Source organism: Macaca thibetana, chromosome 12, assembly GCF_024542745.1.
Source record: "Macaca thibetana thibetana isolate TM-01 chromosome 12, ASM2454274v1, whole genome shotgun sequence".
Classification (NCBI taxonomy): Eukaryota; Metazoa; Chordata; class Mammalia; order Primates; family Cercopithecidae; genus Macaca; species Macaca thibetana.
Window position 1 is genome coordinate 66,950,302 of NC_065589.1, and position 26,892 is coordinate 66,977,193.

The 26,892-nt window shown below is 36.2% G+C and overlaps 1 protein-coding gene across 3 annotated transcripts in view; it reads left to right on the plus strand.

The window, feature by feature from the left end:
* LNPK (lunapark, ER junction formation factor) overlaps positions 1 to 26,892 on the plus strand; it is an 80,417-nt gene that overhangs the window by 43,194 nt on the left and 10,331 nt on the right. For all 3 annotated transcript variants that reach the window (XM_050751789.1, XM_050751790.1, XM_050751792.1), the window contains exons 9-11: positions 17,161 to 17,373; positions 25,203 to 25,308; positions 26,489 to 26,559. In XM_050751789.1, the coding sequence (XP_050607746.1) occupies positions 17,161 to 17,373; positions 25,203 to 25,308; positions 26,489 to 26,559 (390 nt within the window). The remainder of the gene's footprint in view (positions 1 to 17,160; positions 17,374 to 25,202; positions 25,309 to 26,488; positions 26,560 to 26,892) is intronic.

Here is a 26,892-nt window from a genome sequence, read left to right on the forward strand (position 1 = left end):
TTTATGAAATGGTCAGATTCTGTATATATTTTTAAAACAGAATCCAAAAGATTTATTGATGCATTGGATATGGAGTCAAAGAAGGAGTAGTCAAGGATGACCTTAAAGATTTTGGCCTGAGTAACTGGAAAGATGGAGTTGCCATTTACTGAAATGGTGGAAACTGCAAGAGAAACACTTTTTGGAAGACGTGAAATAATTTTTTTTTTTTTTTTTAATGAAGAAAAGAGGTTTAATTGACTCACAGTTCTGCAGGCTGTACAGGGAGCATGGCTGGGAAGCCTCAGGAAACCTACAATCATGGTGGAAGGGTGAAGGGGAAGCAAGTATGTCCTACATGGAGGAGTAGGAGAGACAGCACGAAAGGGGAAGTGCTACACACTTCTAAACCAACAGTTCTCATGAGAACTCACTCACCATCATGAGAACAGCAAGGAGGAAATCCATCCCCATGATCCAGTCACCTCCCACCAGGTCCCTCCCCAAACATTGGGAATTACAATTCGACTTGAGATTTGGGTGGGGACACAGAGCCAAGCCATATCAGGGTTTATGTTTCATTTTGTCTATCTGGCTTGATTGACCATTGTAGCAGGGATGGTATGTATATTGGAAAATGCATCAGGCAGGCGTAAGTAATTTCTATATTCTTGGGATTTTAGTAAAGTTATTAAATAGAAGACATCATGCATCACTTTAGTCTGCAATAGTATTTTTTTTTTTGCTATAATTCAATTTTATTTATTTTATTATACTTTAAGTTCTAGGGTACATGTGCACAACGTGCAGGTTTGTTCCATATGTATACATGTACTGTGTTGGTGTGCTGCACCCATTAACTTATCATTTACATTGGGTATTTCTCTTTAATGCTATCCTTCCCCTCTCCCCAGACCCCACAATAGGCCCCAGTGTGTGATGTTCCCCACCCTGTGTCCAAGTGTTCTCATTGTTCAATTCCCACCTATGAGTGAGAACATGTAATGTTTGGTTTTCTGTCCTTGTGATAGTTTGCTCAGAATGATGGTTTCTAGCTTTATTCATGTTCCTACAAAGGACATGAACTCATCCTTTTTTACGGCTGCATAGTATTCCATGGTGTATGTGTGCCACATTTTCTTAATCCAGTCTGTCATTGATGGACATTTGGGTTGGTTCCAAGTCTTTGCTATTGTGAATAGTGCCGCAATAAACATACATGTGCATGTGTCTTTATAGTAGCATGATTTATAGTCCTTTGGGTATATACCCAGTAATGGGATGGCTGGGTCAAATGGTATTTCTAGTTCTAGATCCTTGAGGAATCGCCACACTGTCTTCCACAATGGTTGAACTATTTTACAGTCCCACCAACAGTGTAAAAGTGTTCCTATTTCTCCACATCCTCTCCAGCACCTGTTGTTTCCTGACGTTTTAATGATTACCATTCTAACTGGTGTGAGATGGTATCTCATTGTGATTTTGATTTGCATTTCTCTGATGGCCAGTGATGATGAGCATTTTTTCATGTGTCTGTTGGCTGCATAAATGTCTTCTTTTGAGAAGTATCTGTTTATATCCTTTGCCCACTTTTTGATGGGGTTGTTTGGTTTTTTCTTGTAAATTTGTTTAAGTTCTTTGTAGGTTCTGGATATTAGCCCTATGTCAGATGGGTAGATTGCAAAAATTTTCTCCCATTCTGTAGGTTGCCTATTCACTCTGATGGTAGTTTCTTTTGCTGTGCAGCAGCTCTTTAGTTTAATTAGATCCCATTTGTCTATTGTGGCTTTTGTTGCCATTGCTTTTGGTGTTTTAGTCATGAAGTCCTTGCCCATGCCTATGTCCTGAATGGTATTGCCTAGGTTTTCTTCTAGGGTTTTTATGGTTTTAGGTCTAACATTTAAATCTTTAATCTATCTTGATTTAATTTTTGTATAAGGTGTAAGGAAGGGATGCAGTTTCAGCTTCCTTCGTATGGCTAGCCAGTTTTCCCAGCACCATTTATTAAATAGGGAATCTTTTCCCCATTTCTTGTTCTTGTCAGGTTTGTCAAAGATCAGATGGTTGTAGATGTGTGGTGTTATTTCTGAGGCCTGTGTTCTGTTCCATTGGTCTATATATCTGTTATGGTACCAGTACCATGCTGTTTTGGTTACTGTAGCCTTGTAGTATAGTTTGAAGTCAGGAAGCATGATGCCTCCAGCTTTGTTCTTTTTGCTTAGGATTGTCTTGGCAATGTGGGCTCTTTTTTGGTTCCATATAAACTTTAAAATAGTTTTTTCCAATTCTGTGAAGAAAGTCATTGGTTGCTTGATGGGGATGGCATTGAATCTATAAATTACCTTGGGCAGTATGGCCATTTTCACGATATTGATTCTTCCTATTCATGAGCATGGAATGTTCTATTTGTTTGTGTCCTCTTTTATTTCGTTGAGTAGTGGTTTGTAGTTCTCCTTGAAGAGGTCCTTTACATCCCTTGTAAGTTGGATTCCTATTTTATTCTCTTTGAAGCAATTGTAATGGGAGTTCACTCATGACTTGGCTCTCTGTCTGTTAATGCTGTATAGGAATGCTTGTGATTTTTGCACATTGATTTTGTATCCTGAGACTTTGCTGAAGTTGCTTATCAGTTTAAGGAGATTTTGGGCTGAGACGATGGGGTTTTTGAAATACACAATCATGTCATCTGCAAACGGACAATTTGACTTCCTCTTTTCCTAATTGAATACCCTTTATTTCTTTCTCCTGCCTGATTGCCCTGGCCAGAACTTCCAACACTATGTCGAATAGGAGTGGTGAGAGAGGACATCCCTGTCTTGTGCCAGTTTTCAAAGGGAATTTTTCCAGTTTTTGCCCATTCAGTATGATATTGGCTGTGGGTTTGTCATAAATAGCTCTTATTATTTTGAGACATGTCCCATCAATACCTAGTTTATTGAGAGTTTTTAGCATGAAGGGCTGTTGAATTTTGTCGAAGGCCTTTTGTGCATCTATTGAGACAATCATGTGGTTTTTGTCTTTGGTTCTGCTTATGTGATGGATTACATTTATTGATTTGCGTATGTTGAACGAGCCTTGCATCCCAGGGGTGAAGCCAACCTGATCATGGTGGATAAGCTTTTTGATGTGCTGCTGAATCCGGTTTGCCAGTATTGTATTGAGGATTTTTGCATCAATGTTCATCAGGGATATTGGTCTAAAATTCTCTTTTTTTGTTGTGTCTCTGTCAGGCTTTGGTATCAGGATGATGTTGGCCTCATAAAATGAGTTAGGGAGGATTCCCTCTTTTTCTGTTGATTGGAATAGTTTCAGAAGGAATAGTACCAGCTCCTCTTTGTACCTCTGGTAGAATTCAGCTGTGAATTCATCTAGTCCTGGGCTTTTTTTGGTTGGTAGGCTATTATTGCCTCAATTTCAGAGCCTGTTATTGGTCTATTTAGGGATTCAGCTTCTTCCTGGTTTAGTCCTGGGAGGGTGTATGTGTCCAGGAATTTATCCATTTTTTTAAGATTTTCTAGTTTATTTGCATACAGGTGTTTATAGTATTCTCTGATGGTGGTTTGTATTTCTATGGGATCGGTGGTGATATCCCCTTCATCATTTTTTATCGTGTTTATTTGATTCTTCTCTCTCTTCTTCTTTATTAGTCTTGGTAGCGGTCTGTCTATTTTGTTGGTCTTTTCAAAAACTAGTTCCTGGATTCATCAATTTTTGAAGGGTTTTTTTGTGTCTCTATCTCTTTCAGTTCTGCTCTGATCTTAGTTATTTCTTGCCTTCTGCTAGCTTTTGAATGTGTTTGCTCTTGCTTCTCTAGTTCTTTTAATTGTGATGTTAGGGTGTCGATTTTAGATCTTTCCTGCTGTCTCTTGTGGGCATTTAATGCTATAAATTTCCTCTACACACTGCTTTAAATGTGTCCCAGAGATTCTGATATGTTGTGTCTTTGTTCTCAGTGGTTGCAAAGAACATCTTCATTTCTGCCTTCATTTTGTTATTTACCTAGTAGTCATTCAGGATCAGGTTGTTCAGTTTCCATGTAGTTGTGTGGTTTTGAGTGAGTTTCTTAATCCTGAGTTCTAATTTGATTGCACTGTGGTCTGAGAAACAGTTTATTGTGATTTTTGTTCTTTTACATTTGATGAGGAGTGCTTTACTTTCAACTATATGGTCCATTTTGGAATAAGTGCAATGTGGTGCTGAGTAGAATGTACATTCTGTTGATTTGTGGTGGAGAGTTCTGTAGATGTCTGTTAGGGCCTCTTGGTGCAGAGCTGAGTTCAAGTCCTGGATATCCTTGTTAACCTTCTGTCTCGTTGATCTAATATTGACAGTGGGGTGTTAAAGCCTCCCATTATTGTGTGGGAGTCTAAGTCTCTTTGTAGGTCGCCAAGGACTTGCCTTATGAGTCTGGGTGCTCCTGTATTGTGTGCATGTGTATATAGGATAGTTAGCTCTTCTTGTTGAATTGACCCCTTTACCATTAGGTAATGGCCTTCTTTGTCTCTTTTGATCTTTGTTGGTTTAAAGTCTGTTTTATCAGAGACTAGAATTGCAACCCCTGGTGTTTTTTTGTTTTGTTTTTTTTTTTTCATTTGCTTGGTAGATCTTCCTCCATTCTTTTATTTTGAGCCTCTATGTGCCTCTGCACGTGAGATGGGTCTCCTGAATACAGCACACTGATGGGTGTTGACTCTATCCAATTTGCCTGTCTGTATCTTTTAATTGGCACATTTAACCCATTTACACTTAAGGTTAATATTCTTATGTGTGAATTTGATCCTGTCATTATGATGTTAGTTGGTTATTTTGCTCGTTAGTTGATGCAGTTTCTTCCTAGCATCAATGGTCTTTACGATTTGGCATGTTTTTGCAGTGACTGGTACTGTTTGTTCCTTTCCATGTTTAGTGCTTCCTTCAGGAGCTCTTGTAAGGCAGGCCTGGTGGTGACAAAATCTCTCAGCATTTGCTTGTCCATAAAGGATTTTATTTCTCCTTCACTTATGAAGCTTAGTTTCGCTGGATATGAAATTCTGGGTTGAAAATTCTTTTCTTTAAGAATGTTGAATATTGGCCCCCACTCTCTTCTGGCTTGCAGAGTTTCTGCTGAGAGATCTGCTGTTAGTCTGATGGGCTTCCCTTTGTGGGTAACCCGACCTTTCTCTCTGGCTGCCCTTAACATTTTTTCCTTCATTTCAACCTTGGTGAATCTGACAATTATGTGTCTTGGGGTTCCTCTTGTCGAGGAGTATCTTTGTGATGTTCTCTGTATTTCCTGAATTTGAATGTTGGCCTGCTTGCTAGGTTGGGGAAGTTCTGCTGGATAATATCCGGAAGAGTGTTTTCCAACTTGGTTCCATTCTCCCCGTCACTTTCAGGTACACCAATCAAATGTAGATTTGGTCTTTTCACATAGTCCCATATTTCTTGGAGGCTTTGTTCATTTCTTTTTGCTCTTTTTTCTCTAAACTTCTCTTCTTGCTTCATTTCATTCATTTGATCTTCAATGATACCCTTTCTTCTACTTGATCAAATCAGCTACTGAAGCTTGTGCATGCGTCACGTAGTTCTCGTGCCATGGTTTTCAGCTCCATCACGTCATTTAAGGTCTTCTCTATGCTGTTTATTCTAGTTAGCCATTTGTCTAATCTTTTTTCAAGGTTTTCAGCTTCCTTGCAATGGATTCGAACATCCTCCTTTAGCTTGGAGAAGTTTGTTATTACCGACCTTCTGAAGTCTACTTCTGTCAACTCATCAAAGTCATTCTCCATCCAGCTTTGCTCCATTGCTGACGAGGAGCTGCAATCCTTTGGAGGAGAAGAGGTGCTCTGCTTTTTAGAATTTTCAGCTTTTCTGCTCTGGTTTCTTCCCATCTTTGTGGTTTTATCTACCTTTGGTCTTTGATGATGGTGACCTACAAATGGGGTTTTGTGTGGATTTCCTTTTTGTTGATATTGAAGCTATTCCTTTCTGTTTGTTAGTTTTCCTTCTAACGGTCAGGACCTTCAGCTGCAGGTCTGCTGCAGTTTGTTGGAGGTCCACTCCAGACCCTGTTTGCCTGGGTATCACCAGTGGAGGCTGCAGAACAGCAAATATTGCTGCCTGATCCTTTCTCTGGATGCTTCGTCTCAGAGGGGCACCCGGCTGTACGAGGTGTCTGTCAGTCGGCCCCTACTGGCAGGTGTCTCCCAGTTAGGCTACACGGTGGTCAGGTACCCACTTGAGGAGGCAGTCTGTCTGTTCTCAGAGCTCAAACTCCATGCTGGGAGAACCACTGCTCTCTTCAGAGTTGTCAGACAGGGATGTCTAAGTCTGCAGAAGCTTCTGTTGCCTTTTGTTCAGCTATGCCCCGCCCCCAGAGGTGGAGTCTACAGAGGCAGGCAGGCCTCCTTGAGCTGGAGTGGGCTCCTCCCAGTTGGAGCTTCCTGGCAGCTTTGTTTTCCTACTCAAGCTTCAGCAATGGTGGATGCCCCTCCCCCACTCCAGGCTGCTGCCTCGCAGTTCGATCTTGGACTGCTGTGCTAGCTGTGAGCAAGGGTCTGTGGGCTTAGAACCCGCCGAACCAGGTGCGGGATATAATCTCCTGGTGTGTGGTTTGCTAAGACAGTTGGAAAAGCTCAGTATTAGGGTGAGAGTGTACCGATTTTCCAGGTAGTGTCTGTGATGGCTTCCCTTGGCTTGGAAAGGGAAATCTCCCGACCCCTTGCGCTTCCCAGGTGAGGCGATGCCCCACCCTGCTTCGGCTCATCCTCTGTGGGCTGCACCCACTTTCCAACCAGTCCCAGTCAGATGAACCAGGTACCTCAGTTGGAAATCCAGAAATCACCCATCCTCTGTGTTGATCATGCTGGGAGCTGCAGACTGGAGCTGTTCCTATTTGACCATCTTGGAATGATTTGCAGTAGTATGGATGTGGAATAATTAATGATGGAGGAGAGAGTAGGGAGAATTGATTTGGAACTGTCCATGAGTAGGCAAGAGGGGATGTGATCTAGTATACAAGTGGAGAAGTTGGCTTTTGACAAGTGTGTAATAACTCATCTTTAGCAATGAGGAAAGTCTGAGAATATGGGCAGATATAGGTGGGTGGTCAGGTTCTATCTGTTTTCTTTTTCTGAGATGAAGTCTCACTGTGTCACCCAGGCTGGAGTGCAGTGGCGTGATCTCAGCTCACTGCAACCTCCACCTCCTAGGTTCTAGTGATTCTCCTGCCTCAGCTTCCTGAGTAGCTGGGATTATAGGTGCCTGCCATGCCACTCAGCTAATTTTTGTATTTTTAGTAGATATGGGATTTCACCATGTCAGCCAGGCTGGTCTCAAACTCTTGACCTCAAGTAATCTGCCCACCTCAGCCTCCCAAAGTTCTGGGATTACAGGCGTGAGCTACCGTGCCCAGCCAATTTTCTGATTGTATCTCTATTTTCTTAGTGAGGATGAGGTTGGGGAAGATAATGTTGGAGGCTTGAAGAAAAGGTATGGAATAATGCCAGGGGACTCTAAAGGCTACTTAAAATGAGTAGTCATACATTTAATGGAGGATTCTGTATGCTTTTCCAGTTACGGTCACCTGTGTAGGTGCCAGCATGGAGTAGGCAAATGGTTGGTTTTAACCAGGGTTGGGGTTTTGCCTAATGTGTTAGATAATTTGATAAGGGGGCCAGGAGCTGAAGTTGTTTGTAGGTGAGTCATTATAACAATGGATTATGGAATTTAAGATGATTGTAAGGGAAATAAAGGCATGAGTGGTAGTGATGGACAGTCAAAAGGTGTTGATAGTATTAATATAGGAATCCACAAACTGCAGCCTGCAAATGTGGGCCAAGACCTGTGTTTTATGGCTCTTTGGCGTAGAATGTTTTCACATTTTCAAAGCATTCTAAAAAATAGAGAATAAGAATATGTAACAGGACCTTGTGTGGTCTGCAAAGCCTAAAATGTTTACTAGGTGGCTCTTTCCAAAAATGTTCACTGACCTGTTAATAATTAATAATTAATAATTAATGGGTTATAGATCTCGGAGTTGGAAGAGGTAAACTGAGAGGTTAGTGTGGTTGGAGAACAGGATGCTTAAACCTGAGAGGGGATCAGTTACTTCTGGTTGCAAAGTTACAGGAATAGGTATCATCATAGGAGTGAATGATTGAAATAGGGAGAATGATCACATTTTTGGAGTATACCCTAAAAAATGAGTCTTTTTGTTTTGAAGACATGGTCTCACTCTATCACCCAGGCTGGAGTGCAGGGGTGTCTTCATGGCTTACTGTGACCTCATCCTGAGCTCCAGCCCTCCTCCCACCTCAGCCTCCTAAGTAGCTGGGACTACAAGTATGTACCACTGTATCCAGCTAATTTTTTAACTTTTTGTAGAGATGGGGTTTCACTGTGTTGCCCAGGCTGGTCTCGAACTCCTGGGCTTAAGCGATCCGCCAGCCCCGGCCTCCCAAAGTGCTAGGATTACAGGCCTCAATCACCACACCCAGCCTAAAAACAAATCCTTAACTGACCCTCCTATTGTTTTCTAGGGGGAAACCACCTACACATTTTCTTTTGCCTTTTGTCCTCAACCCTGCACCTTTACTAATGAAATGTAACAAAAGAAAAGTCAATTGTATGTTGCCACAGCTAGATTCAGAATCAATTATTTTTGCAGAGACATTTAATGGTTTTTGGAAATAGACTACAACTTCTTATTTCAGTAGGTTTTAGAGTTTACTCACTTGTGTTCCATAGCATGTATTGAAAATTAAAGTAGAAATTATAGATTTTTTTAATCTTTATACCAAATGGAGCAATACTTTATATTTTGCTGTTTTTTGGGGATGTGTTTGATTAAGAGAATCTGAAAATGCCTTATAAAATAATAAATTCACCTGAATAAATTTGCCTTATAAGAAATTTGAGTGTTCTTTACATAAGTATCAAATTTATACTGTTACAATTATTTAGTATATAACAAACCATCCTAAAATTTAGTGACTTAAAATAGCATTCTTTTTTCGCTCATGAAATTTGCAATTTGGCTAGGGTTTGGTGGAGACAGCTTATCTGTGTCTCACATTAGTTAGAGGTACTTTACTGAGCTAGAGGATCTACTATCAAGGTGGTTTATGCAGCTGGAAGTTGGTGCTGGCTGTTGGTTCCTCTTCAGATGGACTTCTCTCTGGGGTCACTTGAGCTTACTCTTCCCTGGTGGCAGGTTCCAAGACCAAGGAGCACAGGAGACAGAAAGTCCTGGATTCCGGCACAACTTTGTTCTCTTTATCAAAATCAGAGTACGGTTTCAAGGAGAGGGTACACAGACACCCTCCGCTCCCGTTTGTTGAAAGGAGAATCAGAGGATTTTGGAGTCTTATTTTAAAACTGCCACATGTACTTTAATATGGATAACAAAGGCATATCTATCCCAATCCAGTTTTCATTGTTTATCTCAAATGCCACCATCACTGTAAACCCTTTCTTCATCCCATCTAGATGACTAATTTGTCAGTCCTCACTTCTTGTGAAGTCCTCACTTCACTCTATAGTACTTTGTTGGCTCCCATTATATGGCATTTAGCTTGTATTAGAATATTTAGTGAGTTTGTTTTTCTTGTCTTAAAGATAGCTTGCTACCTCTATATGCAACTCTGCATCCCCTTCAATGTGCTTCATTGTGCTTAGTGGTTGCTTAATAAATGAGTTGAAGAAAATAAAAGTAAACATTTATTTTGGCATTTCTGTTTTTTTTTTTTTTTTTTTTTTTTTTTTTTGAGATGGAGTCTCGCTCTGTCGCCCAGGCTGGAGTGCAATGGTGCGACCTCGGCTCACTGCAAGCTCCGCCTCCTGGGTTCACGCCGTTCTCCTGTTCTCCTGCCTCAGCCTCCCAAGTAGCTGGGACTACAGGCACCTGCCACCATGCCCAGCTAATTTTTTGTGTTTTTACTAGAGATGGGGTTTCACTGTGTTAGCCAGGATGGTCTTGATCTCCTGACCTCATGATCCACCTGCCTTGGCCTCCCAAAGTACTGGGATTACAGACGTGAGCCACCGCGCCCGGCGGCATTCCTGTATTTTGTTTCAATATTGTAAAATAGTAATTTACCAAATAGGACATTGGTGAACTGCAAGTTTCATGTGGTTTAATGTTCAGATTGCCGGAAGTTAGACCAGATCAAAAATAAATCATTAAGGTGATAAAAGAAAGTAAATGTTAAGACAAAGAACTGTAAAGCAAAATGTATTTTTAATTTGAAAAGTAGAACAAAAGAATAAACTCATCTAAAGGCTGGCAAGTGTTATGTATTATTATTGATAGCAAGCTTTCTGCTTAAAGATAGCTCTTTTGTGTGGACTCTTGAAGTTAAGCTGAGATTCTAAATGCAGCAGGCTGACTAGCAATCTTAATTCTATCTGCAATCTTTATCTGCCTTGCATGTAACATATTTACAGAATGGACATGAAGATGGGGACATTTTTGAGAGGCCATTTTCCTGTTTTTCACAGCAAATAAGTTGGGTAATAGGCAGTTGGAAATTTAGCATTGAAATGCAAGAGGAAAGTAGATTCATTTCATAGGTGTTTATTAAGCTCATACTCTGTACCAGTTACCTTTCCCACATCATGTATCTGCAGAGATGCAGTTTCTGCTTATTAGCTTTTGATTAAAAGGGGTATACACATGTAAATAAACAGTATGCTAAGGACCAAAATGAAGGTAGGCACGAATTAGAATGCATTATAACTTTTAATAATAATTTGCTATGAGAATGGAATTGAAAACATACTCTTCAGGTAAAGGATTTACTCCATGTGCAAGGACTGGAAGAGAGAAACAACTTGGCACCTTGAGGCACTACAAATATTGCCATATCCCTGAAAAAGGAAGGTAGGATTCATATGAAGGTGAGATCAAATTATGAAGGGCTTTGTCTGCATCATTATGTAGTATAGTTCTGGAGTTCAGGACTTTATCTTATACACAACATGTAAAGTAAATGGAGGCTTTAAATTTTACATCAAGTTAGCATTTTACAAAGAATACTTTTTGTTTTGGTAACATGGAGGTTGGATTGGAGAGAATATGACTGAGCCATAGAGATCAATTAGGAATATCATCTAATATAGTTACAAGATAAAGGCCTGTACTAGATAAGGTTATAGCAATAGTGTTGAGGAAAAAGAAGAGATTTAAGAGATAATTCAGGAGTAGATTGATACAGGCAATTAGATTTGGAAAGTGGGGCGGGGTTTGGGGGTGGGAGGAAGAATCAAGATGTGACCTAGGTTTTTGGTTTGGACAACTGTTTAGATGTTAGTATGTTATGCCAGATAAAGAACATAATTGGAATACTGGTTTCTGTAGAAGATAATAAATTTACTTATGGATCTGTTGAATGGGAGTTATAGCAAGATGCTGAGGTTCATAGGTAGTTGATTATTTCATATGGAGCTCAGGAGAAAGGTTAAGGTTATGGATATACAGATTAGAAATAATTGGGAAGCATAGGTGATTATTACTGGAAATATGAGATTGAGTGAAATTGCCCAGAGAGAGAAAATAGAGTAAGAGCACCCAAGGCAGAACTACAGGGAACATTGACATTTAAGGGTAGATGAAGAAAAAGGAGCCCAGGAAAAAGAATGAATGATCAGAGTCAAAAGTAGAGCTAGACTGGTAGTAAGCAGAAGACTGAAATGAGGCCTTTGAATTTGACAGGTTGCATAACACAGAGAATATGGGCATTTTTGTCATAAAAACTAGAATTTGAATCCTGGCTCCATCTCTTATTTTACTGTGAGAATTTTAGCAAGTTACTTAGCCACTGAACTTTGGTTTCTCCTTTTGAAAACTGGGGATAGGAGTTACCCCAAAGGATTGATGTAAATAGTAGATGAAATTAGTAAATTCGTATATAGTGCCTAGTATGGTTCCTAGCAGAAAATAGGGATTTGATAAAGAGTAGCTATGATAACGCAACATTAGTAGTGGTATTATAACATTGTTGGTGACCAAAGCAATGATACTTTCAGTGGTGGGTAATACTGTGGTAGCTAAAAAGGAGCAGAAAAACCAGATTGAGTTGGGTTAAGAAGTGAAATGCAGAGAAGAATTTTTTTTGTTTTGTTTTTCAAAAAGCTTTGCCTCTATAGGAAGGAAGAGGTTATAAAGTCATTTTTTAGCAATAAAAAGACATTGACCTATTGAGAGTACAATTTTGGTAGCGAAATAGAGTAGACACAATTTGGAGCAGCTTAGTATGAGTGAATGTGAAGAGAAGATATAATGAATATGGACTTCAGAAAAATTTGGAAGTAGAAGGAAGAGATGTCTTTATTATTTTGACTATTTAAAGGAATTACATTCAAATAAATTAAAAAATACTGAACTGAAAACAATAGAAATTTACCTGAAAATATATCCCTGTGCCCTAACTATAGTACTATAGTATAAAATTATACTATAGTATAATTTTTTCACAAGTATAAAAAGCAGAATTCACCGTAAGTCTGTTTCCACATCTGCATATGTGAATAGGCTTAAAGATTCCCTCACCCCCATTACTAAAATCCAGTTTCTGAAATTTTCTCTTGTGAGTCTTAGAACTGGACACAGTACTTCAGAAAGCCTTTGACCACTGCTAGGGAAAATATGAATATTGCCTTTATAGTTTTGCCAACACTCTCATGTTAAGGAAATTTGGAACATAGTGGGGTTTTAGTTCACGTAAGGAGCCAGAAAAAAACAAACAATCCTGTCAAAAAGTGGGCTAAGAACATGAATAGACAATTCTCAAAAGAAAATATACAAATGGCCAACAAACGTGAAAAAATACTCAGCGTCACTAATGATCAGGGAAATCCAAAACCAAAATGCAATACCACCTCACTCCTGCAAGAATGGCCATAATAAAAAAAAATAAAAAAATAGTAGATGTTGGTGTGGGTGTGGTGAACAGGGAACACTTTTACACTGCTGGTGGGAATGTAAACTAGTACAACCATTATGGAAAACAGTATGGAGATTTCCTTAAAAAATAAAAGTAGAACTACCATTTGATCCAGCAATCCCACTACAGGGTTTCTACCCAGAGGAAAACAAGTCATTATACGAAAAAGATACTGCACACACATGTTTATAGTAGCACAATTTACAATCACAAAAACGTGGAAGCAACCCAAATGCCGTCAACCAATGAGTAAAGAAACTGTGATATATATATGTGTATATATATAGTATTCATATATATTTATTTTTGTATTCATATATATGTATGAATGAATGATGGAATACTACTCAGCCATAAAAAGGAATGAATTAACAGCTTTCGCAGTGACCTGGATGAGATTTGGAGACTATTATTCTAAGTGAAGTAACTCAGGAATGGAAAACCAAACATTGTATGTTCTCACTCATAAGTGAGAGCTAAGCTATGAGGGTGCAAAGGCATAAGAATGACACTGGACTTTGGGGACTCAGGGGAAAGAACGGGAAGGGGATGGGAATAAAAGACTACAAGTAGGGTGTAGTGTATACTGTTTGGGTGATGGGTGCACCAAAATCTTACAAATCACCACTAAAGAACTTACTCATATAACCACCTGTTCCTCAATAACCTATGGAAATAATAATAATAAAGGAACTGGTACTATTAGCTAGATGAAAATCCAGGCCTCCTCATTATTGTATGGTGTTCTTCCTACTACAGCTTGATAATAGAACAAAGACAACCTTCTAGCAGCATAAAAAAAGTATTTTAAAAAATCTGATAATTAAGGGATGAGGATTATAAAACATCCCAATATTATTTAATAGCAAACTGAAATTTTCTACATAATTTGCATGGAAAGTAGCAAAATATAAAATGTATAAATTGTGAATTTATACATTTAAACGACTTCACAGATAACTTTAGAGAAACATTTAATGTGTAAATTAGTATCTGTATATTTTAAATAATTGCCTTAGAAATTCTAGGTTGTTTAGTTTTTGATTTATTATAATCGTTGGAACCTTTAGATGCGCACTATTTCTGCTAATAGTTATTGCCCGTTAAGTACTTCGCATGTGCTTTGGCTGAGTTCTTTGTCTTGATTTTCTCATTTAATCTTTACAACAACCATAAGAGGTAAGTATTCACATTGTGAGAAAGCTGCACTGAGTGATGTCATCAACTTGGAAAAGGTGGCATACACATCTAATAAACAGGGTGGAGCTAAAATTACTACCATTTGATCCCAGAGTCTTTGCTTTGCACAGCTATGCTGTTTTATCATTAATTTAAGCTTCTGTTTAATATAGTAGTTTAAAAAATATATCATTTGGATTCTATTTGCTTCATTTTTAATTGATATATAATTGTACATATTTTTGGGGTTACATACTTGCATACAATTTATAATGATTAAATCAAGGTAATTGAGATATCCATCACCTCAAGCATTTATCTTATGTTGAGAACATTCCAATTCTTCTCTTCTAGCTATTTTGAATGGCACATTATTGTTAATTGTAGTCACCCTACTGTACTATCAAACACTAGTTCTTATTCCTCCTATCTAACTATATTTTGTACCCACTAACCAAACTAACTTTATTCATAACTCTTAATAAATAACCTCTTTGAAAAGAGGTTGGTAATGGGTCTGTTTGCTTCATTTTGAATTTAAACCTAATATAGGCATGTCATCATCCTCAGTGAGTGTGATTTTTGTTGGGTCATTGATCATTGATGAGGGTGTTAAAACATACTCCAGTTGAGAATTAACCTTATGGCATGCTGCTTATGATTTTTTGCCAGATTCATGTGGAATGCTTGGTGGCTCTTTTGGGGGCTTTGGGGGCTTTGTATCTTACAACTGAGGCAGGAAATGTGGAATATATCTAATATGACTATTTTGTTGAGTACTGGAAACTTTTTAGAGTAATTAATACAAAACTTTGTGAATCACAAGTAGTTAAAAGGAGATAAATCTGAGGTATTTTAAATTGAGACTACCAGAATATTTTATAATATTTTGCCAAATATAGATTTGGTACCTTGTTGTTATTTTAAACTATTGAAGATATTGTAACTTTTGTTACTTGCTTTTCCTTTGAAAATTATGAAACTACATTTTCTCCCTTTTGTGACTCTGCTGTACATTTTCCCCCTTTGCCTAAGTTTAGATTTAGAATTATTAAGGGACGTCTCTTTTATGGAATGCTTGACATGGTGTCCTTTGTTAGCTAGTCACCTTCCAGTGGTGTACTAGTGACAGTAAAAGCATTTCAGGTAATTTTCACTGGGTAAATGTACATTTAGAGGAAGTAGTCTCAAGTCTTCATGAAGAGGAAGGATAATAGCTGCTTTTATATAGTCTAATAAATGCTAAACTTTTATTTATCTGGAAGAAAAATGCCGCTTTTTGAGTTATGCTTTACCTGAAAGTTGGCTGAAAAATGATTTACAGTATTTGATACCTTATTTTCAAATGAGCAGTTTAAATTATCAAATCCTAATATGATTTTATTGATCTCAGTACATTTTGCAGCATTTAACAGTTTTCCTAATGTGCAACCACCTATTAAGGTGCTCCTTGTGAGTAAAAAATAAAGTTAGCAGCTAATTTGCAGATGTTAGGATATGATTTGTTCAGGTGAAAGCTGAAATTTTCTACATAATTTGCATGGAAAGTAGCAAAATATAAAGATGCTTCCATTTTTGTAATGATACTATGCTTATAATTTATTATTGCCATGGCTTGGTTAAAGACTAAATTGTGAACCAATGGAAAATTAGTTGGTCCCAGTAATTTTAGCTAAAATCATTTGAAAATACTGAGTTGTGCACAAAAACTGTCATCTGAAGTAAGTATTCATTAAATGTGAGCTATCAGTTTACATACATTATCATATTTAATTCTCATAACAATTATATTACTTAATAATATTATCCTAATTTTACAGATAAAATAACGCGTTTGTCAAAGTTAAGTAACCCATCTGAAGTCATGTAGCCAGCGCCAGGATTCCAGCCAAATCTTTTTGACTTCAGGACCCCGGTTCTTAGCTAGTAGACTAGATTGGGATGAACTAAGATCTGATGCTAGACCTGTACTTTCAATTGCAATGAACTTTCATGAAAATCTTTAACTGTCAAGTAGAGTCCAAGTGTTTTGCTTCTGGACGTATGTATTTTTACTATTTATGCCAATTAAAAATAACTCATTTAGTTTCAGCTCACTAATTCAGGATTTGTGATAATTTAATGTGGTAGGTAGAATTGAAAAAGTATAAAGGCTTCTTTATGTGAAATCTTACCACTGACATTCAAGTAAAATATTGGTGGGAATGGAGAATAGTAGAATTTAATTTTATGTTACTGAGTACAAGTCATGAAACTTTTTTTGTAAAGAGCCAGATAGTAAATATAGTTAAATGGCCTTGAGAGCCATGTGGTCTCTGTTGCAAGGACTCTACTCTTCTAAAGCAGTCATAGACAATATGTAAACAAAAGAACTGGCCTGTGTTCTAATAAAACTACAAAAGCAGGCGGCAGCCTGGATTTGGCATGTTTGCTGACCCCTGTTACAGAGAATCTTGTAATTTCTGTAACTATAAGCTTAAGATTTATTAATGATGAAACATTGTTTATATGGAGTAGATCTGTTGAATGTTTTGGCCAAAACAAATTTGCCAAAAGGATAGCAATACCATAAAGGAGAATGGAAATGGTACCTCCTAATAGTAAAAATACTTTTTCAGCATTTCTGTGACTACTTAGATTAATTACTTTGATAATTCCAGAATATACTTATTCACTTATCTCTTAGTTTTTAGTTTTTTAAATCTTGAAAAACAAATCTGCAATTTGGAGTTTTCACTAATTCTGATAAACTTTCTTTCCTTTATCATAATTAGGAAGATTACTGTAAAAAGACTTGACACGTAATTAGGTTACTTTATTTTACTGAATTTGTTTTGAAAAGTGGTATCAGTAGCTACACTTAGATCACAGCTTGTTGTATAAACGTACAGTTGAACTGTAAGTTCAGAAATAGAGTACTTTGTTTTCAATGTCACATATTATAGATTTCTTATTATAAGTAATTTTGACACTACAATGCCTTTTGGGGCTGTAAAATTTTAATAAATATAAATTGTTTGTGATATTGGCTAATATGGTATATTGGAAATTAAGTCTAGTATGTACTTACTCTTCTCAGAGATTCGTCAGCGAACTGCAGCTCAAAGAAACCTTTCTCCAACACCAGCAAGCCCTAACCAGGGCCCTCCTCCACAAGTTCCAGTATCTCCTGGACCACCAAAGGACAGTTCTGCCCCTGGTGGACCCCCAGAAAGGACTGTTACTCCAGCCCTCCCATCAAATGTGTTACCAAGACATCTTGGATCCCCTGCTACTTCAGTGCCTGGAATGGGTAAACAGAGCACTTAATGTTATTTACAGTTTATATTGTTTTCTCTGGTTACCAATAAAATGGGCCATTTTCAGATGGTATGGAAATGGCATTTCATTTGGAAATAGCAGAGCAGTTATCTGATTAAGCAGGAGTTCCATATTCAATTAGCCATAACTCTTTACAGCTGGCACCTTGCGATACTGAAACCTATTTCTCGAGCTCATTTAGCTGTTATGGCTTCTTTGTTTAAATGGCAATAAAACTTTGTATTATTCTGTAGCCAACAGTACAGCATATCTTTTTATATTCAACTTTAGAATGCCTCCAGATTTATATAAAATGGGGATAGAAGGAAACACTTTTGGAATGTATTGATGTTTTTTGCTAAACTCCATACATATATTTTTAAACAAGACAACATATTTCAGGAATAATACTCCTGTATTATGGTATACTTTTGTTAATGTGGGCTAGTAGATTTTTTTTAAGGCATAGAACCTTAGTATTTTCTGATAGATATTTTATAAAGCTCTAAAATGAACATATTGTCTTTATTTTATAGATTATCTCTTTTCACTGTGGTGGATCTCTAGGGGAAGATCCCATTCTGAAGTGTAATAGACTATAGTACCCTGCAGTTTCTTTTGGAGTGTGATTGGGGCATGGAAGTCCACTGCTTTAGCACAGATCACGTTGTTTTACATAGATTTCCATGTCATATTGTTGTATATGATAGTAAATTATTTGTTTTAAATTATTTAATTCTAATGTAGATTAATTTGTTATTTCATGACTAATTACTAATATATAATTAATAATGATTTTGAGGCTAGGCAGTAGCTGATATCAGGTAATCAGAGTATTTGTGTAGTAAAATCATTAAAAAATGGAAATGTTACGTAGTACAGTAGATGTTTTTCCTGTTTTCCTTCACAAATGCAGCATGAGATTTTAGAAGACTAAAAAACCTCTTCATTTATTAACAAATTAAGAATACTGACTATAAATGAAATGTATACAAATCTTAAAACTTTTAAAATAGTTATGTAAAACAATACTTTTAAATTTGACATATAATGACAATACTTAAGGCAGCCATATATTTTATGCAATTGAGAAAAGTTAAATTGATTGAAAATTAATGTTTCTGTTGTTATCTGGTTGATTTGAGATACCCATGATTTGTAAATTAAAATTCCTGGTTGTTTAATGAAATAACATTTTTGGGTGCCAATGTATGGATTATATACCTTTGTATATCTAATTTATTTTAAGCAAAAAGTTTAGCAACATATATAGTAATAAAAACTGTATTGTACATGTAAGAATAGGGCTATAGAAGGAATAATAGCCTAGATTTTATGATCATGTAAATATAACATGTTTTACTAAAGTTTTTAATTAGTTTCTGTGTGAAAGACTGTGTTTAAATTGTACATTGCCAAAAATGTGAATGAGTTAAATAATTTATTATAAAGAAGATTAATACTTAATTTTTTCTTTATGCCATACTTGTGGAAGAGAATCAATTTAATGTGTATGACCACAGAGCTCCCATATGTTTGAAAATTAATAACCAGCAGGTACTTGATAATTTGCCAAGCTGTGTAAAAATGACCAGTATTCCTACAATGATTGCTTTTGATGTTTGTATTAATTACCATTGTCTATAACAGCATGAATATAAAGATGCATGTGCAAGAGGTTTAAGACATTTTTATGAAATCTGTTATTTCATGTATCCAGATTCTTTTGTGGATATGTTCACTTTAAATATGTAGAAGTAAAATACTCTAGCAAAAGTTAAGTTGGCTTAAATGCTTTCCAAATCTAATTTGGCTTGCTTATTCAAGTTGAAAATTTGATAATGAGGGATGACCATGTCTGGATTCAAGTTTATTTTTTGATGATAATAATTGAATGTTGTTAGCACAAGTAAACCAGTAACTTAGCTGATGGAATCTTTTTTTTTTTTTTTGAGACGGAGTCTTGTTCTGTCGTCCAGACTGGAGTGCAGTGTCGTGGATCTTGGCTCACTGCAACCTCTGCCTCATGGGTTCAAGCAGTTCTTCTGCCTCAGCCTGCTGAGTAGCTGGGATTACAGGCGGGCACCACCAGGCCTGGCTAATTTTTGTATTTTTAGTAGGAGTTTCGCCGTATTGGCCAGGCTGTTCTCAAACTCCTGACCTCAGGTGATCTGCCCACTTTGGCCTCCCAAAGTGCTGGGATTACAGGTGTGAGCCACTGCGCCCTGCCAGTGATGGAATCTTAAAAGTGTATTTGAGAGCCGGGTGCAGTGGCTCACGCCTGTAATCCCAGCACTTTGGGAGGCCGAGACGGGCTGATCACCTGAGGTCAGGAGTTCGAGACCAGCCTGACTACCACGGTGAAACCTCATCTCTACTAAAAATACAAAAATTATCCAGGCCTTGTGGCAGGTGCCTGTAATCCCAGCTACTTGGGAGGCTGAGGCAGGAGACTCGCTGGAACCCAGGAGGTGGAGGTTGCAGTGAGCTGAGATCATGCCACTGTACTCCAGCCTGGGCGACAGAGCGAGACTCCGTCTCAAAAAAAAAAAAAAAAAAAAAAAAAAAAAAAGGGTACTTGATTTCTAATACTAAGAACTTGGTCTGGAACCTGACTTTTATTTACTAATAGCTATAATTTTGACATCAGTTGCCCTTTTATAGATGGTAGTAGCCTTTAAGTTTGTGATTATTTACAAATCAAATTTCCTTTTTATTCCTTTAAATTATAGGAATTTAGTATAATGTATTGCTATCCTAAAGCCATCTTGAATACTTGAAAGATTTTGTCACAGCCATTTTGAAACCTTTGTATCCCTATATTGCAGGGCGTCTTCCAATAGGGTTCCATTTTGTTTCAGAGTCTTCTATGAAGTCTCCATGTAAACCTCCATTGCTGCCAACCTTATTATGTTCATTCCGTCTTGTTTTACAAAGGCAAACATCACATTTTATTTTGTCACTTTCTTCTCAGTGCCTTCTGTGTGTTGTTTCAATTTAGAGTATCTCCTGCAAATAGTTCTCTTTCAGTTTTCAGAGGTTATAGGGTTACAATTCATAACGTTTGAATGTGTAACTCTTTATTTTTATTATTTTTATATAAAATAAAAATTAACTAAATTTTATGTGTTATTCCTCCACTCCCCACTCACTATTAGTCTCTTATGATATTGTCTAATTTATTACATGAACACAGTATATTTCTTTTCACTTATTTAGGTCATTAATTTCTTTCAGCAATGTTTTGTACTGTTTGGTGTATAGATTTTGCACATTTTTTGGTTAAATTCACATCTAATTATTTCATATTTTTAATGCATTTGTAAATGGTATTGTTTTATTAACTATTTCCAATTGGTTATTGCTAGTATATAGAAATACAATTGATTTTTGTATATTGCTCTTGTATCCTATAACCTTGATAAACTAATTTATTGGCTCTAGATAGTATAACGTTTTTGTAGATTATGTAGTATTTTCTACATAGCCACATTGTCTGAATAAAGAAAATTCTACTTCTTCCTTTCCAATCTGGTTTTCTTTTATTTATTTTTCTTATCTTATTATATGAGCTATAACCTTCAGTACAGTGTTAATAGACGTGCTAGGAGTGGACATCCTTGCCTTTTTGTTGATCTTATGGGAGAAGCAATTATTCTTTCACAGTTTAGCATGATGTTAGCTCTAGGGTTTTTTGTTTTAATAAATACTCCTTATCGGCTTGAAGTGCCCATCTATTCTTAGTTAGCTGAAGGTTTTCTTTTAAATCAGTAATAGATTGTGGATTTTTTCAAATGCTGTTTCTACAGCTATTGAGATGTTTTTATTGGACTTTGTTTCTTTGTTTTAATGCCTGTTCATATAGTGAATTACATTGATTTTTAAATGTTAAACTAACTTGCTTTCCTGGAATAAATCTCACTTGATCATGATGAATTATCTTATATGCATATTGTTGGCTTTGATTTGCTAATATTTTGTTAAAAATGTTTATATCAGTACTCATTAGGAATATTGGTCTGTGGGTTTTTTTTGTTTATTTTTTCCTTGTCATATCTTTTTCTGGTTTTGGTATCAGAGTTATGTCGGTTTCATTTCATAACATTATGAATAAGTATTCCCTATTCAATTTTCTGGACAATTTGTGTAGAATTGGTATTATTTCTTCCTTAATTTAAATGTTTCCTTAATTTTAAAGATTTGACCAGTTGAAGCATCTGGGCCGGTTTTGTTTTGTTTTGTTTTTTTCCTGAGAGAAAAAGGTTTTTTTTCTTTTTTTTTAAACTAAAAATTCAATTTCTTTAAGAAAAACCTTGACAAATATCACACATGAACATAGATGCAAAAATTCCTAACAAAATTTTAACAAATAATTATTTTTATCTTCTTGAGTGAACTTTAGTAGTTTGGTAGTCTTTCAAGGAATTTGTCCATTTTATCTAACCTGTAGAATTTATTGGCATTAAGTTGCTCATAATATTCCCTAATTATTCTTTTAATGTTTTTACAATCCAGAATTATGCTATTTTTCTCATTTCTGATGTTAATAGTTTGTATCTTTTTTTCCCTGATTAGTCTGGCTAGACGTTAACAATTATATTGATCTTTCCAAAGAACCAGCTTTTCTTTATTATTTTTGTATTTTCTATTGTATTAATTCCCTCTCTGATCTTTATTATTTCTTTTATTCTGTACTTTGGGTTTCATTTGCTCTTCTTTTATAGTTTCTTAATATGGAAGCTGAAATTATGGATTTTAGTCCTATCTTCTTTTGTAATATAGGTGTTTAATATTATAAATTTTCTTCTCATTATTGCTTTAGCTGCATATCATAAATTTCGATTTTTTTTCCATTTTCATTCAGTTCAAAATACTTTCTAATTTTCCTTTTTTCTTTGAATCCTGGGTTATTCAAATGTATGTTATTTAGTCACCAAATATTTGGAGATTTTTCAGATGTTTATCTGCTGCTGATTTCTAATTTAATTCTATTGTTAGAAAGCATACGTTGTGTTATTTGAATCTTCTTATGTGTATTGATACTTGTTTTATGTCTGAGAATGCCATGTATTGGTAAATGTTTTATATTTACTTGAAAGAACATATATTCGTGGGCGATTGGTCCCAGGATCACCCAGTGGATACTGTAATGCACGGATGCTCAAATCTCTTAAAAGAAATGGCATGGTATTTGCATATAATCTATACATAACCTTCCATATACTTTAAATCATCTCTAGATTATATATAATGCATAATAGAGTGCAGTCAGTTATCTTTTAAGGTGATTTAAATAATAAAAAGCCTTATATATTTACCCACATGATAACTGTTTTAGATTCTTTATTCCTTTGTGTAGATCTTGCTTTCCATGTGCTATCACTTTCCTTCTGCCTGAAGGACTTCTTTTTAACATTTCTTGTATTGTTGTTGTTCTAGTGATGAATTCTTTCAGTTTTGTATATCTGAAAAAGTCTTCATTTAAAAAAGATGTTCATACTGGATATAGAATTTTTGACAGTTTTTTTTCTTTCAGAACTTTACACATACTGTTTCATCGTTTTCTGACTTGAGTCTTTTCTGATGAGAAGTCTGCTGTCATTGTTATCTTTTTCTCTGTACAGAATGTATTTTTTTTGGTTGTTTTTAAGATTTCTCTCTCTCTCTCTCTCTCTCTTTTTTTTTTTTTGAGACAGAGTCTCGCTCTGTTGCTCAGGCTGGAGTGTAGTGGCACAATCTCAGCCCACTGCACCCTCCACCTCCCAGGTTCAAGCAATTCTCCTGCCTCAGCCTCTTGAGTAGCTGGGACTACAGGCACGTGTCACCACACCCAGCTAATTTTTGTATTAGTAGAGATGGGGTTTCACCATGTTGGCCAGGATGGTTTCTGTCTCTTGACCTTGTGATCTGCCCACCTTGGCCTCCCAAAGTGCTGGGATTACAGGCATGAACCACCGTACGCAGTCAAGATTTTTCTCTTTATTATTGGTTTTAAGCAATTTGTTCATGCACTGTGTTGGAGCAAAATTATGTTTCTTGTATTTGGGATTTGTTGATATTTTTGCATCTGTGGGTTTATAGATTTAATCAAATTTGGAAAATATGCATTATTTAAATAGTTTTGTATTTTTCTTCATTTCTCTCTTCTTCTTGATGGACTCCAGTTATATATATATATGTATTAGGCTGCTTGAGATTGTTCTGTGGTCTTGCTGTCACCCAGGCTGGAGTGCAGTGGTACGATCATGGCTTACTGCAGCCTCCACCTCGCGGGTTCAAGCAGTCCTTCTACCTCTGCCTCCTGAGTAGCTGGGACTACAGGTGCATGCCACCACACCTAGCTAATTTTTGTATTTTTTTTGTAGAAATGGGGCTTCCTCATATTGCCCAGACTGGTCTTGAACACCTGAGCTCAAGTGATCTGTCTACCTCGACCTCTCAAAGGCTGGTCTTGAACACCTGAGCTCAAGTGATCTGTCTACCTCGACCTCTCAAAGTGCTGGAATTACAGGCATGAGCCACTGCACCTGGGTATCATTTTGTATGGTTTCTATTGCTATGTCTTAAAGTTCGCAAGTTTTTTTGTGTACAGTGTCTAAACTGTTGTACACATAATCTCTGGATTTTTTTATACTAGACATTGTAGTTTTTATCTGTAGAAGTTCAATTTTTAAGTTTTAAGTTTTTTTATGTCTACTTAGCATACTGAATCTTTAGATTCTCAAACATAGGAAATATAGTCATAAGAATTGTCTTAATATTTGTCTACTAATTCAGTCATTTTCATGATTTCTGGATCAATTTTGATTGATTTTTCTTATTGGTGATATTTTCCTGCTTATTGGCATGTCTAGTAATTTTTAATCTGATGCCAGAGATTGTGAATTTTACCTTATTGAATGCTGGGTTTTAAAAATTCCAATACAGTCTCCTTCTGAATACTTTACCTAATGGCCTGTGTGTTAGGAGGTTTGTCCACTCTGATTGGAAATGGGCAATATTCTTGGCCCTGTATAAACGCTGTTTCTTTTCACCTTTTTGAGTAGTCTTTTTCCTCCATCCTCAGATAGTTTTCTCACGTGCATACACCAGTCAGTACTCTGCTGAATTCTCCAGTAGACCCTCTGCAGATCTTTGTTGTTGTTTCTCTGTGCCTTCTCTCCTGCTTGGTACCCTTTCTTGTGAACTCGATATGCCTTGGCCACCTCAGAATTCTGGCTTTGTCTCCTCAACTATGAGAGCCTGCTACACTTCACCTGGGTTTACTTTCACTGCCAAGTGGAAACTATAGGCAATAAGCTGGGGCAGTTGTAGGGCATGTTTTGTTTTTAGTCTTCTCAGGGAACAATAACATACATTGCTTGATATCCAGTGTCTTTAAAACTGTTACTTCATATGTTTTGCACAGTATTTTAGTTGTTTTAGGTGGGATGTTAAATCTGACTCCTGTTACTCTATTATGGCCTGAAATGGAAGTCCCCTGATTTACTATTACGTAGGCTTTTAAGAGTTGGAGCACTTAAAAAATCAGTTTGTACAGAACTAAGCATAATTTTATTTGCTAGTAGTTATGTAGGAATCTACTATAGAATCTACTAGCAAAGGTAGTTCTAATATAGCACATATTTAAATTTATTTTTGTAGTACCGTATTATTAATGAAAACTTGAATGTTCTTCAGAGATTTATAGGAATTACTATTTTGCTATTTTGTTAAAACCTTTTAAAAGTTCTAACAAGCATGGGTAGTTCTGGGTAATGGAATTAAACTTTATGTATATTTCATGTATATAAATTTTGTATGTATTTATTTATTTAATAGGTCTTCATCCTCCAGGTCCACCTTTAGCAAGACCTATTCTCCCCCGAGAACGAGGTGCTTTGGATAGAATTGTTGAATATCTGGTTGGTGATGGTCCACAAAACAGGTAATATTTACTGGGGTGGTAGATAAATGAAAGTGAAAACAGGATGTGTGTGTGTGCACACACTAGGTGTTCTACAGTTTTGTGGCACCTATTTTCTGACTTCATAGCATAATGGAATATTTTATAGCCCTGCAAAAGAGTACATATTCAATTATTTGACAGTAGAAGTTTTGACAACATAGTCTGGGCTAAATCCATTTTGAAAAAATATTAACTCTGCTATAACTTTTAGAGAAACTAGATTATTTCATTGAAACTTTTAAACTTAAAGAGCAAAAACATAATGCAACTCTGATAGGTTCTAAGAAATGGAGCTTTATAGGTATCAGTACTGGACTTGGTGATAGTAGTACTTTTAATGTTAAGAGGAATTTGCATGTATTTAGTACTTAGTTCTCAAAATGCTTTTCCAATTCTTAAAATAACTCTAGGAAGATCGTATGATATGTACAGAGCAATTGTCAAAGTATAGATTTTTAAAAAATTCATAGGGTAGTAGATGTTTGACAGCTCTCCTAATTATTATTTTAAAAAAGGAATCAGAATTTAATGTTTATGTAATGAATTGTATGTTATTCAAAATAGAATGACATTTGATATAGTGAAGTATTCGTTGAGTATATCCACAGAGAACTGAGAAAGTATATAAATAGAAAATGAGGAAGATGTTTAGTGTAACTGGGAAAGGTATAAGAATCATGTATAGAAATTAATCTTTGGGTTGTACTAGACAAAATTAAATATGTCTATTTGCTGCAAGACTTCTCAGGTTTTAATAATGTTCATTGTGAATCTCTAAGAGGGTTCCAACTTTTCCAGCCTTATCACAGATTTGGAGGCTTTCATCCCCAGCACTATACTTTGGGAAACACCAAAATTTAAGTGTTCAGTTGTCAAATATGTTTCTGCTAACTTAGTAAAGACGTATTCATTTAACTGTTGCTTAGTTTATTTTAAATTTGATGTATAAATTATATTTTTAAATGCTTGAAATTTGGGCTTTGGTTAATTTTGACTTTTGTTTAATGAATATTGTTTGTGGTTTACTAAGTCTCATATAATTTGTTATGGCATATTTAGCTGTGTTAAAATATAAATTAGTCATGCTGGCTAAATTAGTCTCTGTCATGAACTTTGTCTGCTTTTGTAATTGGTCTGTTCATTTTTCCTTACGGTGTAGGTATGCACTTATATGCCAGCAATGTTTTTCTCATAATGGCATGGCTTTGAAGGAAGAATTTGAATACATTGGTAAGAATTATTGGGCAATGAGATTTAAATAATTTATGCTTAAATATTTTATTCTATGCCATTTTCTATGCAGTGTCATTTTATTTTATATACTGTCTTTGTATACATTGGTTAGGCATATTATCCTTATTTTAGTACATAGAGCAAAGCAGGGAAGACAATTCAGGTTTTTTCCTGTGTAATGTACAGCCTCTAGGCCAGTTGTTCTCAAACCCCACTGTGCATCACAATCACCCGAAGAGCTTAAAATAATTTTGATGCCCAGGACCCATTTACAAAGAGTTTCATTTAATGGACTGAGTATGGCATCCAGGCATCAGTATATTTTTTAAA